At 36.6% G+C, this 14,682-nt stretch overlaps 1 protein-coding gene across 1 annotated transcript in view; it reads right to left on the bottom strand.

The window, feature by feature from the left end:
- Positions 1-14,682, bottom strand: part of WDR44 (WD repeat domain 44) — an 80,683-nt gene that overhangs the window by 29,685 nt on the left and 36,316 nt on the right. Inside the window, exons 7-12 of the mRNA XM_007178371.3 lie at positions 13,727-13,863; positions 12,530-12,613; positions 6,395-6,501; positions 5,487-5,638; positions 2,574-2,712; positions 1,223-1,287 (exon numbers count right to left, since the gene is read on the bottom strand). Of these exons, the coding sequence (XP_007178433.2) occupies positions 1,223-1,287; positions 2,574-2,712; positions 5,487-5,638; positions 6,395-6,501; positions 12,530-12,613; positions 13,727-13,863 (684 nt within the window). The remainder of the gene's footprint in view (positions 1-1,222; positions 1,288-2,573; positions 2,713-5,486; positions 5,639-6,394; positions 6,502-12,529; positions 12,614-13,726; positions 13,864-14,682) is intronic.

Genomic DNA, 14,682 nt, shown 5'->3' with positions numbered 1-14,682 from the left:
TACTTGTGTAGTATCATCTACAGAGTATTACCACCCAATACTATAATTGCAGATATATCTATTTCACTAGTTAGCAAGGTTCCTGAGGCCAGAAAATAAGTCTCATTTGATTTTGCAGAATCTAGCAGTGTCTGGCACATGTAACAGGCACTCAAAAAACATTTGTTGAGGGAGTTTAGTTTCAGACCTATTAATTGATGTGCTTAAAGAACGCGTAGGTGGAGAGAGCCTATATATACTATTATGTGAAAAGGGCAGCATGCACAATAAGATTTCACTGTTGTTTAAAAAACATAAAGCTATTGAAAGGAAACAAGAATTATGGAGCTAAAGCCAGTTCAGGATTGGAGGTAGCGAGTGAATATGTCAACTGAGAATAGCCAAAGGACAAAACCCAGAGAAACAGCAACATTTTAGGGGGTGGAAGAGGGAGAGACAGCAGGGATATAGGAAGAGAACAAGGAAAAACAGAAGCATGGAAAGCTGAGAGGACTATGTTTAGAGTAGGGAAAAATTAGTGTCAAATGCTAGAGAGCCAATGAAATCCCAGGAAAGTACTGTTGAGCAGGTGGACATTTTAGGTTCTCTTTGTTTACATTGCCCTTGCCTTGCTGAATATACAAGAAGCACAGGGACAGCTTAGAATAATATTTTGCATTCCGCTTTTTAGGTTTAAAACTAGTTATATTTAACCTTCCAGCTCTGAAACCAAATGAAAATCATTAAGATATCTTAAACTACCTGACACTGGGATAAAACATTTATTAAACCAAGAAGATGGAAAAATGAAAATATTTCAATATCTTTTTTCTTTCCTTAATTACCTTTAATTCAGGTGTCTGTTACTATTATTATTTTTAAAATATCTAACATGGATTTGAGGGAGGGAATTTTTTTATTTAAGTTTACATTAGTATAGTAGCTTGAGAAATATTAGTTACTGTCTGACAATCTTTAAACATCACAATTTTTCATTTACCAATTCTAATAGAAAAAAACTCTCATTCCTAATGCATCTCAATTTTAAATGCTTTCTACTGTCTGACAATCTTTAAACATCACAATTTTTCACTTACCAATTCTAATAGAAAAAAACTCTCATTTCGAATGCATCTCAATTTTAAATGCTTTCATGTACCTGTAATATCTGATAAACAATAAGGTACTTTATGGTAAAAAATCATAGTATGTAACAATAGTAACCATAAAATAATAAACATACCCCCGTATCTGTATCAGATTTTGATGAATTTAGACTTTCCTGAGAAGGTGATGGGGACACACGTCCTAAAACAACATAATAATTGTAAAAAGGCACGTATATATACAAGTGTGCATACACACACACACACACACACACACACAACATCAATCAGAAATAATAATACAGTGACACCTAATTAAAAGTCATAGAACACATCATTCTGGAAAAATATATTTTTCTAAATAAGCGAAGCGTTAACTGTTAACTCTTAGGCACCAAAATATTTGTTTTTATCATTTTTATATAAAATATTTATAAAATGGCTTAACCATTTCCCCAATTTAAAAAAATACTGTTAAGTCCTCATTATTCATCGTGAAGACATTCTTGCCAATCGTAACAGGAAGATGAATACAGGGGCAGGAAGGGTCTGGGCTGGGGTAAGTCTCAATGGCCACTGAAAATAGTCTTTCTGCTCCAGGCAGGGCAATAAATGTATAATAAACATAGTTTTACTTTTTGTCAAGTCATCATCATCTTGAATTATGTACTATAACATATTGCAAACAACCCCATGGGGCTACTAAAGTATATGGGCCTTGCTGGCCAGTTTAGTGGCTCTCCCTAGATCTCTGTGTTCCTCAAACTGCTGCTTCAACTCCACTCTATACTCCTGCCCATACTACCTCTATTCTCATTTCTCCCATCCCTTAACTTCTTGTGTTCAGCCTTGGATGACTGGGTGGTGAGGGGTTTGTGGAGAAAATGTACTGCAGTTAAATAATGACAATAATTACAAGAAAAGAATCCCATAAACTTAAAGCTCCTATTTACATCAATTTTACACACTTTGCTGATAACATGATACAGAAATACTTTACATAGTTGTAATCGTTGTGTATACACATCAAGTTCTGGGGTTTCACTTTTCCATTTAACCTAGTTTCATATACCCTTTGATGTACTGACAAATCACATTTACTTTCCATGGCTATGTTTCCTTAATCATTCTTTACTTACTGGATGTATACAATATTCTCATTCTTTTTCTAGATTAATCAGATATTTCATTTTAACCTAAGATAGAACTGAAAGTTACCAGGGGAAACCACATAACTTTGTTCTCAGTAGTTGATGAATTTAACTCTGCAGTACACCTAAAAAGAGATAATGTCAAAAACTTTGTGGTAGCTTTTTTCACTGGGTTTAGATGCTTTTTGCTGTTGACTTCTGTTTTAAATTTGTGGCTTTTATGGAAAGTCGTGGTTGCTGCAAATGATTGCCAGATAAGAGGGTATCATTATACCTAAAATGTAAAAATGCCAGATGTCTCCAGGTTTTTTAAAACCCACCAATAAATGAAAAATACCTTCAGTATTGTATTTCATCCGCATATTGTTGAAATAGTCGAAAGCATTTTTTAAAGCCCATATTCTTACTACATTGTCTTGTCCAGCTGAGGCAAGTAATCTGCCACAGTGAGAAAATTTCATGGTCCAAACAGCTCCCTGTGAAAACAAAGGAAGGTTCAGAGTTACTACTTTAAAAGTTGAGACATTGTTTTTAAGCCAAAGAAAAAAATTATGCCAAATTACACATACAGTAAATCCCCTACATATGAACAAGTTCCATTCCGAGAGTGCATTCGTAAAATGTCAGCCTAGGTACCCAACTAACACAATCAACCATACAGTACTCTACTGTAATAGGTTTATAATACTTTTCACACAAATAATACATAAACAACACACACAAAAAATAAAGAAAACATTTAAAATCTTACAGTACAGTACACCTTGAAAAGCACAGTACAGTACCAGCTACATCACCGCTGCTTTTTTTTTTGGTCTCTCTTGCACTTATTTTTTTAAATTTTTTTTTAAACATCTTTATTGAAGTATAATTGCTTTACAATGGTGTGTTAGTTTCTGCTTTATAACAAAGTGAATCAGTTCTACATATACGTATGTTCCCATATCTCTTCCCCCTTGCATCTCCCTCCCTCCCACCCTCCCCATCCCACCCCTCTAGGTGGTCACAAAGCACCGAGCTGATCTCCTTGCATCACCGCTGCTTTTACGCCTGTTTCCGGACATCATGGGCTTGAAATAAAGATACTGTACTACTGTACTCTATACAGTACCGTACAGTAAAGTACACAAAAACACAACCACTTGTAGAGGATGCACACACGTGACAATGTACGCCAGACACGTGAACTAACTTACGTGACTGGACATGTGAACGCATGTTCTCATCTTTGAGAGTTCGCAACTTCAAGGGTCGTATGTAGGGGACTTACTATACACTAAGATAATGCTCACATAACTAACACCACTTAAGGCCAATAGCCCAATGATGCTATAATACCACAAAAAGGGACTTTTAGAAGAGAGGGAAAAGATAGTTGCAGTTTGCATAATCTAAACTAACAACTTCAGGCTTCCCTGGTGGCGCAGTGGTTAGGAATCTGCCTGCCAATGCAAGGGACACGGGTTCGAGCCCTGGTCCAGGAGGACCCCGCATGCCGCGGAGCAGCTAAGCCCGTGCACCACAACTACTGAGCCTGCGCTCTAGAGCTGGTGAGCCACAACTACTGAAGCCTGTGTGCCTAGAGCCCGGGCACCGCAACAGGAGAAGCCACCGCAATGAGAAGCCCGTGCACTCAACGAAGAGTAGTCCCTGCTCGCTGCAACTGGAGAGGGCCCACGCGCAGCAGCGAAGGCTGAACGCAGCCAAAAATTAAAAAAATAAAATAAATAAATTTATTAAAAAATAAAAATAAACTAACAACTTCAAGACCCAAAACCTTGTCCACATATTAATGGAAATGGGAGATCTGAGGTGGCCAGAAACCTTCATTGCAAAAGAACAAATCCTAGTCTGGGGTCCTCAGTCTCCTAGCTGAATATGAGGGCGAGTGGGATAGGAGGGGGCACAGATCTCAGAATAGCAATAACAACTCCTGACCAGGGCTGAGGGAAGAATAAGGCCCAGCTTAGCAGTGACCCTCACAGCACTGGTCATTTAGAAGTGTTGGAATGGTGTGGTCTCATTCTATTTTTCTCCCCAGAAAAAAGGTTTTGCAGCATATGGCTAAAATTCCCAGACAGACAGTACTAAAAACAGTGCGGAAGTATGTGTGTGTGTGGGGGCGGGCACAGTAAAGAATGTGAACGCTTAAATTGGAAAGGCCAAATCCTATTACAACAAATATTGTTATAACCACTATTATAACACACATCTATGCAGGTCAAAAAGATCATCCAAGTTAGAGGTAACAGTTTATTTACTGGAATAACATTCATTTCCACAAAATTCAAGTATGTTAAGAAATTTGTCATTTGGAGCCTACTGCAATGAGATTTACTTAAAACTGGAAATAATGAAAGAGAATCAATACAGTACAAGGAAATTCATCAGATTCCTTAAGGAAGTTACTATAATCAATTGAAACTTTTTAAAAAATTTATTTTATTGAAGTATAGTTGATTTACAATGTTGTGTTAATTTCTGCTGTACAGCACAGTGATTCAGTTATACATATACATTCTTTTTCATATTCTTTCCCATTATAGTTTATCACAGGATATTGAATATAGTTCCCTGTGCTATACAACTCAAACGCTTTATGTGTAGATTATAAGCACCAAAGTAAAGTCAAATCTGGCTGCCAACTGATAGGTGTAAGCTAACTTTTAGATTTAAAATCTAAATAGATAAGTAGATTCCCTGATCAAAGACCAACAGTATCACTTACCCAGTTCTGAGTTTATTACTGCCTTCCCTGTGTTCCTAGCATTTTCAGGGGGTAACTGTAATGTATTTGTGAACTTTATATCTACTTTGGTACATTTTAACTCTGATAGACAACTTGTACCTCTACCTCTCTCCTTGTTCTGTCACTTTACAAAATATATTGAGCTTCTGAAATATTTGTATAAATTATTTAAAATATACCAGGGAGCATTTTAAACATTGTTCAAAGTGACAGATCACCCTTAACTGCTTTAAAGTTTGGTACCTTTCTCTGGTAAAAGAAAGTTTGCATAGCTTTCTTAATAATACAGGCCTAGAGTTTACTTATTCAATAAGTCACTTCTTGAACAATGATTCAGAGACAGACTTTGCATTACCTATTCATTAAATCATATTATTATCAATTCACTCTTCATGGCTCAGGCTAGCAAAATTACATACATAAGACATCAGCTTTATAGAAACCAAAGTATTTCTCTCAATGAAAACAGAATCAATCCTGAAAAATAAAAAGGTTGCTTACCATATGTTCACCACTAAGATCTTGTACCACTTTGATCTGATCAAAATCATAAGGTCCTTTGAAGCCATGTGCTGCTTTGAATTTAACTGGTCTTGTGTATGGCATTCCTTCATCATCACTTGATGAAGGATCATCTTGATCAGTATGAAACACTGAATAGAAAAGCAAGAGAAATCATCACTAGCTAATGTAGATGTTGCTACTGTCATATTTTCATAAGTACTGCTTACCAAGAAAATTCATTAATTGGAAAAGCAAAATCTGTCTATTACTAAATAGCATATTGGTTAGCAGCATGGAATCTGGTACCAGATTGCCTGGGTCCAAATCCAGCTCTGCCATTTATTATCTGTGTGACTATGGGCAAGGTATTTGACCTTTCTGTGCCTCAGTTTTCTCATCTATAAAATGGGGATAATAATGGTACTTACCTCATAGAGTTTTTAAGAGGATTAAATGAGTTAACACAGGTGAAAGTGTTTGGAACAGTGTCTGGCACAGAATAAATACTATGTAGGTGTTTATTAAATAAAACAAATGAGCACAATTATAACAAAGGCATAGGAAGTTAAGGTGTGGAAATTCAGAAAATTTACCTAATTTTGAGAATATTTATAAACACTAAAGAGCCTTACAAAACGAATTTACAACTGATTACTGAACACTCAACTCTTCCAGGTTGCTAGTCACAAAGTATGTACAAATTCATGTTTAAGATGCATAAATTCATTTTTCTTCCCACTCATAAAATTGATAGTGAGAGTAACATGATTTATTGAAATGCTAAGATATTAGCTATTAAGGTTTATTACTTTCAATAAAATAGAATGCTTCTTACAAACTACAGGCTAAATTTAAATGATTACAAATCAATTAAGTATTCAGTTGAAATGTTCTATTTCACTTACCTTCGTCTCTAACACTTTTAACTTTATTTACAGCACGTTCGCCGTATTCCTCAGCAAGGTGCTTTGCTCTCTTTACTGATTTTCCTAGGAACTTCTTTAGTTGAGTCCTTAACAAAAATACCAAAAAACAAAACAAAAACAAAAAACCCAACCCAAATTACTTCTTATTAACTCAACTAACTGTAAAAGTTCAACAATTCACAGAAAATCTCATGAGCTGTGACTGGTAAAGTGTATCATTTTGAAATAACTCCTTTTGTATATACATAGTAGGTCTTTGAGTTCCCAAATCCCTTGTTCTATGGAATAAATATACTCAAATCAATATGGCTACAAAGGAAATATAGGCAGTTCCCCGCAGTGTACAATATCATATCCTCTAGAGCACTAGTTTTCAGTGGTGGATAATAATCACTTGGTGGGAACGGAGTGGGAGGGGAGTGTTTTAAAGTGCAGATACCTGGGCCCCATCCCCGGAACATGTGATTTAGAGGGTCTGGGGGTGAGGCCATGAATCTGCAAGAGAATTGCTTTGAGAAGACTGCTCTAGGGAGTCATCCTTTTTTTTTAAAGAAAGTTTAAATTCTAATTTATTTATTTATTTATTTTTGGGTGTGTTGGGTCTTCGTTTCTGTGCGAGGGCCTTCTCCAGTTCCAGCGAGCGGGATCCACTCTTCATTGCGGTGCGCGGGCCTCTCACTGTCGCGGCCTCTCTTGTTGTGGAGCACGGGCTCCAGACGTGCAGGCTCAGCAGTCGTGGCTCACGGGCCTAGCCGCTCCGCGGCATGTGGGATCTTCCCAGACCAGGGCTCGAACCCGTGTCCCCTGCATTGGCAGGCAGACTCTCAACCACTGCGCCACCAGGGAAGCCCTAGGGAGTCATCCTTAAGAACATATTTTACCAATACAAAGAAACTGTAAAGAGGTATTTACTTATAAAATAAAATGCTTTGGTAGCCTAAGATGCCCCTTGTCCCTTCTCTTTCCATTTGGGTATTAGCATGCAACATAGTTAGGCTGAGCTTTCCCAGTAGGTATTCCCAAACACAATGTAATGCAAATATGCATCTCAGGCTTGCATAAATAGGACTTATTTATTGCTTTTTCAATTATCTAAGTCTCAAATTTCATATATTAAAATTATAAAAAACAAAGCACCATACATGATATTTAAAACCGAACAAAATTTACAGACCAGGGGTAAATTTTTACCAATTCACGGGAGCTCATGAAATTTAGGATAGTATTTGAAAAAGGTGCCAAGCATATATACAAAGATGTTCACTGCAATATTGTTTAGAATAGATAAAAAGTAGAGATAAACTGAATTTTCATTAACAGAGGAATGGATAAATAAGTTATGGTATATCCTTACAATGGAATGCAATAAAATAAATGAGACTAACCTCAGTTCTTTTTTTTAAAAAATTAATTAATTAATTAATTTATTTATTTTTGGCTGCTTTGGTTCTTCGTTGCTGTGCACGGCTTTCTCTAGTTGCGGCGAGCGGGGTCTACTCTTTGTTGCGGTGCACAGGCTTCTCATTGCGGTGGCTTCTCTTGTTGTGGAGCACGGGTTCTAGGCGTGTGGGTTTCAGTAGTTGTGGCACGTGGGCTCAGTAGTTGTGGCTCACGGGCTCTAGAGCACAGGCTCAGTCGTTGTGGCACACGGGCTTAGTTGCTCCGCGGCATGTAGGATCTTCCCAGACCAGGGCTTGAACCCGTGTCCCCTGCATTGGCAGGTGGATTCTTAACCACTGTGCCACCAGGGAAGCCCTAACCTCAGTTCTTGAAATGTACCAAGCTTTTAGTCACCTCAAGGCCTTTGGATGGGTAGTTATTTCTGCCTGGAACACTTCTCCCTTGGCTAATTTCTACTCATCTTTTAGGTCTCAGAACAAATAGCTCTCTTTTAAAAAAGCCCTCCGTGACTCTTTAGAACAGATTTTCCTGTTATACACTCCCATAGCACCCCATATATTCTTTGATAGTAATTACTACAAACATAGTTAGATTTATCTGTGTAATTACATGTTTAGTGTCTGTTTCTCTTATTTAACTGGAAGCTCTATGAGGGTAGAGACTACGATTGTCTTCCTAACGATTTTATCTGCAGCACCAAACTCCCATGTCTAACTGACAGAAAGACTACAATATGTTACAATTGGTACTGATATGAAGAGATGTCCATTACATAATAGGTATTTTTTTTAAAAAGTCAATAAACTATAGACACAGTATAACTTCACTTTTGTGAGAAAAAAAATTCTATGGTGGGGACTTCCCTGGTGGCACAGTGGTTAAGAATCCACGTGCCAATGCAGGGGACACAGGTTCGATCCCTGGTCTGGGAAGATCCCACATGCCGTGGAGCAACTAAGCCCGTGTGCCACAACTACTGAGCCTGCGCTCTAGAGCCCACGAGCCACAACTACTGAGCCTGCGTGCCACAACTAGTGAAGCCCACGCGCCTAGAGCCTGTGCTCCACAACAAGAGAAGCCACTGCAATGAGAAGCCCACACCCGGCAAAGAAGAGTAGCCCCCGCTCGCCGCAACTAGAGAAAGCCCGCGCACAGCAATGAAGACCCAATGCAGCCAAAAATAAATAAATTAAAAAAAAAATTCTATGGTGAACATACCTAAAGATTATTTCTGGGGGTGCGAGTATGAGAGACTTTCATTTTCTTTTTTACCCATTTCTGTATTACTTTTGATAATCATAAAACACAGATGATAAACCTTTTTTTTTTGGCCACACCACACGGCTTGTGGGATCTTAGTTCCCTGATCAGGGATCGAACCCGGGCCCTCGGCAGTGAAAGTGCGGAGTGCTAACCACTGGACCACCAGGGAATTCCCAGGTAAACCTTTTTTTCTGAGGTATAGTTGATTTATAATATTATATTAGTTTCAGGTGTATAATGTAGTGATTCAAACTTTTTATAGATTATACTCCACCTATGGTCAATTAATCTATGACAAAGGAGGCAAGAATATACATTGGAGAAACGACAGTCTCTTCAATAAGTGGTGCTGGGAAAATTGGACAGGTACATGTAAAAGAATGAAATTAGAACATTTTCTAACACCATACACAAAAATAAACTCAAAATGGATTAAAGACCTCAATGTAAGACCAGATACTACAAAACTCTTAGAGGAAAACATAGGCAGAACACTCTGACATAAATCGCAGCAAGATCTTTTTGGATCCACCTCCTAGAGTAATGAAAATAAAAACAAAAATAAACAAATGGGACCCAATTAAACTTAAAAGCTTTTGCACAGCAAAGGAAACCATAAACAAAGAAAGCCCACAGAATGGGAGAAAATATTTGCAAACGAAGTGACAGACAAGGGATTCATTTCCAAAATATACAAAACAGCTCATGCAGCTCAATATCAAAAAAAACCAAACAACCCAATCAAAAAATGGGCAGATGATCTAAATAGACATTTCTCCAAAGAAGACATACAGATGGCCAAAAAGCACACGAAAAGATGCTCAACATCACTAATTATTAGAGAAATGCAAATCAAAACTACAATGAGGTATCACCTCACACTGGTCAGAATGGCCATCATCAGAAAGTCTACAAACAATAAATGCTGGAAAGGGTGTGGAGAAAAGGGAACCCTCTTGCACTGTTGGTAGGAATGTAAATTGGTACAGCCACTATGGAGAACAGTATGGAGGTTCCTTAAAAAACTAAAAGAACTACCATATGATCCAGCAATCCCACTTCTCTGGGCATATATCTGGAGAAAAACATACTTTGAAAAGATACACGCACCCCAATGTTCATACCAGCACTACTCACAATAGCCAAGACACAGAAGCAACCTAAATGTCCATCAACAGAGGAATGGATAAAGAAGATGTGGTACATATATACAATGGAATATTACTCAGTCATAAAAAAAGAATGAAATACTGCCATTTGCAGCAACATGGACGGACCTAGAGGTTATCATACTAAGTGAAGTAAGTCAGACAGGGAAAGACAAATATCACACGATATCACTTACATGTGGAATCTAAAAACAAGGATACAAATGAACTTATTTACAAAAGAGAAATATACTCACAGACTTCGAAAACAAACTTACGGTTACCAAAGGGGAAAGGTGGGGGGGGAGGGATAAATTAGGAGTTTGGGATTATCATATACACACTACTATATATAAAATAGATTATCAACAAGGACCTACTGTATAGCACAGGGAAGTCTACTCAATATTGAGTAATAACCTATATGGGAAAAGAATCTGAAAAAGAATGGATATATGTATAACTGAATCACTTTGCTGTACACCTGTAAAACTAACATGCTATTGTAAATCAACTATACTCCAATATAAAATAAAAATTAAAGTTATTGTAAAATAGTGGCTATATTCACCATGCTGTACAATATATCCTTGTAGCTTATTTATTTTACACATAGTAGTTTGTACCTCTTAATTCCTTACCCCTATCTTGCCTCTCCCCCCTTCCCTCTCCCCACTGGTAACCACTAATTTGTTCTCTATATCTGTGCTACAGAGATTAAATACAGATATAGAGATTAAAAACAGATAAACCATTTTTAAAATCACAATAAGGTCTCTGCTACCTATAACTCTGAAGTTATATTTTCTGGTTAACTATAGGTTTAGTACTACTTTAAGCAAGAAAACAGATATTTTAATCATTTTGGATGAGAACATTTCTAAAATACATACTTTTGTGCCCTCTTCAATGGCACTTAATGCTCGATAAGTTTCTTTCTTTAATAAATAGGGTCAGTTACCATCTTTACTATTCTTTAATACATTCAAGGCTTTTCAAATGGATTGCAAGTGAGCCATAATATTGGTTCCCCTCTCAGCCTTCAAGGCAACAGGGTAGGGCCCAGAGAAACCAGAACCCTGGGCCAGTCTCTTTTGGCCATCAGCTGCCTCATCAGTTTACCCCAGGGTTCAGTGCAAATAATATCATGTTCTGTATGTCACAACATGAGAAGAAGTTGAAAGCACTGCCATGTGAAATGGTTGTGCAATGTGTGAGTCCTTTTCTATCATTTTCCTGATTCCTCTCTTGCAATCAGAGTATTATCTGACATTCCTATGTGCTGATTTACATGTCAGTTTGCTGCTTCTATTTTGCTCTGAGATCAGATACCAGATGACCAGATTTTTAGAAATTATGTAAGAAGTAAGTATAAAGGCTTTGAATAAACCTGAGGAGCTTTTCTTTTAAAAAATAATGAGCTTTAGTGCATGGAGCAAGTGACATCTTCCCTGGATGTCTATATGTCTCCTGAATAATTCTAATTCTCTGGTTCCTGATAGTTGCCATTGCTAGAAGGCCAAGGTCCAGATAGCTGAGATGTTATCATATACCTCCACTGTGGGCATACCTGCTGTAAAAAATCTCAATGCTTTCTTTGCTATACTTGCCACACTAGGAAAAGATCAGACTTGAGTGGAGAACTCATTTTAGGCCTTAGACTGAATTATTGCCAATTAAGTGACTTGTGTATAATCAAGCAAAACCTACATGTCCAGCACTGTGCTAGATTTTTATAGGGGAAAAAGAAGAATGGTGTGATCAAAATCCTTTTGCAACATATGGTCTAGTTGTTTAACATGTATTTATCTTATTTTTTAAAGTCAGAAAACAGTTTAAGATAATATAAAATATAAACAGCAAATGTAAGTTATGTAGACAATAGGTGTCATTGAAATTGAGAACAGGAAAAACTTTACTATGAACTGGAGTAGTCAGGAAGAATCTCACGTAGTTGGGTTTAGAAAGAAATAGGATTTGGAGAGATGAGAAATGGAAAAAGCAACTTCAAGGACAATCATGTTCTTCTACCTACACTTCTGGCACCTACCATCAGAAAAATACAAGCATGATGCAAAATGTATTGATCATTTACTGTATGTCAGATGCTATAAAAATGACCAAGACAGCCTCAAGGAACTCATAATCCATTGCCTGAGGGCAGGGAGTGGTAGTGGTGGATGGACATATAAACTGGACAGAGTATAGATTTAAAATATGGCAGCTCTCATATATATATATATATATTTTTTTCTTTTAAATAAAAGCCTGAAATGAAGAAAAGGGATGTACTGTAACTCACGTTTTCTGTTTTAACCTTCCACCATCAGTATCTGTTTGTTGAGACTGTAACTTCTCTTCATCATCTGACTGTGCTGCGTCATTACTACAAGAAGAAGTAGTCATTTTATAAGAAGCCATTTCCCCAATACTTCTCAAAAATCTCTATGTATACTTAGTATACAATTAGCTAATCAGTGTAAGAAAAAAATGTTAACATGCTTTATATAAGTTTAATTTAAATGATGACCCTGAGAATTTAAAGACCTGAAAGATCATAGAGTAGAATCTTTAAGCAAGGTGCAATGTACAAAATGCAAATGAATGCAATTTAGGAATTTAAGAAAAACCTAACACAAACAAGGCTTTTTGCTGGGCAAAACATGCTGCACAGAAATGACACATTAACTTATAAATATCTCCCTCCTTACTTACCAGGCACATCATGTGAAAGCTTTGCTTTCACAGATATTATTTCTTAGTTCTACATACATCTCACAGTAAAGTCAATCACCTCACTCTAAAGACACTTTCTGACCCTAAAAAGACAATACAATTATTTATAACATTTCTGATCCTTAAAGCAAGGTTTCAGAAGACCAGGAGTTTATCCCACATGGCTTTTTAGCTTCATGTGTTCTAATATTGTCTCTAGTATAATATTGGGTTGGCCGAAAAGTTTGTTCGGGTTTTCTGTAAGATGTTATAGCAAAACCCGAACAAACTTTTTGGCCAATCCAATATAAATCATTTTAAAAGAAGACAAACCAAATACTATGAGATTTAAGATATATATATATTTTTCCCCAAGTAATTGTACAACCTTGAGAACAAAGCTGGATAAAGAAAATGTGACACACACACACACACTCTCACAGAAGAATATTATTCAGCCATAAAAAGGAAGGAAATCCAGCCATTTGTGACAACATGGATGGACCTTGGGAGCATTAAGCTAAATGAAATAAATCAGACAGAGAAAGACAAATACTTTATGATATCACTTATATGTGGAATCTTAAAAAAAAAGCTCATTTTAAAAAAGAGAGAGAAAAAAGTTTAAGAATACATACATTAACTAACTCTAATTTTAATTCTAACTTTAAAATTAGAAGACTGAATGAAACCAAATTAGGGACTCTCATAGTTCATAAACAGAGAACTTTTCACCATTCTGAATGAAATACTACAAATGATAAATAATAACATTAGGCCATACCTTACATATTCCTTAGTCCTCCTCATGATGTGTAGAGTGAGAGGATTAATACCTGTTGGCAGTTTCTCTTCTGCAAGACTCAAAGGTATTTCTTCTCCAGTATCCAGATTCTTAATCATTACACTGGCTAAAATTTCCTGAAGTAAAAAATAACACCGAGAGTACCTATAATTTAATTTTCTTTTTGAATCTACAAAATCCTCAAAAATTCAAGCTAAGAACTTTCTAGATACATTCAGTACTATGTACAATTTAAACATTTTTAGTGAGATACAATTTCCACACCACAAAATGCACTCATTTAAAGCGTATAATTCAATGGTTCTGAGTACATTCACAGAGTTGTGCAATTATCACCATTATCTAAGTTTAGAACACTTCTACCTCCCCCAAAAGAAACCATATACCCATTAGCTGTCATGCCGTATTCCCCTCTCCTCCCAGTCCCTGGCAATCACGAATCTACTTTTTTCCTCTATGGATTTGCCTATTCTGGACATTTCATATAAATTAAATCATATAGTATGTAGTCTTCTGTGACTGGCTTCTTTCACTTAGCATCATGCTGTCAAGGTTCATCCATATTGCAGCATGTATCTCTTTCCTTTTAATTGCGAAAAAATAGTCCACATGGATGGATATACTACATTTTATTTATCCATTCATCAGTGTTGGACATTTGTGTCGTTTCCACACTTTCGCTAATATGAACACCTATGTATATTTTTTGTGTGGATGTATGTTTTCCTTTCTCTTTGGTGTATACATAGGATTGGTATTGCTGGGTCATGGTAACTCGATGCTTAATATTTTGAGGAATTACCAAACTGTTTTCCAAAGTACAATAATTTTTTTAAATGTACTGTTTAAAAGAAACAAAAATTAAGATTTTGCTTCAAAACTTCATTCTGAATAAATCGGCCAATAGATGTATACTAAATTTTAAGGTAAGAATT

This window comes from Balaenoptera acutorostrata, chromosome X, assembly GCF_949987535.1.
Source record: "Balaenoptera acutorostrata chromosome X, mBalAcu1.1, whole genome shotgun sequence".
Taxonomy (NCBI): Eukaryota; Metazoa; Chordata; class Mammalia; order Artiodactyla; family Balaenopteridae; genus Balaenoptera; species Balaenoptera acutorostrata.
Note: the sequence above shows the minus strand (reverse complement) of the source record. Positions and strands in the feature narration are given on the sequence as shown.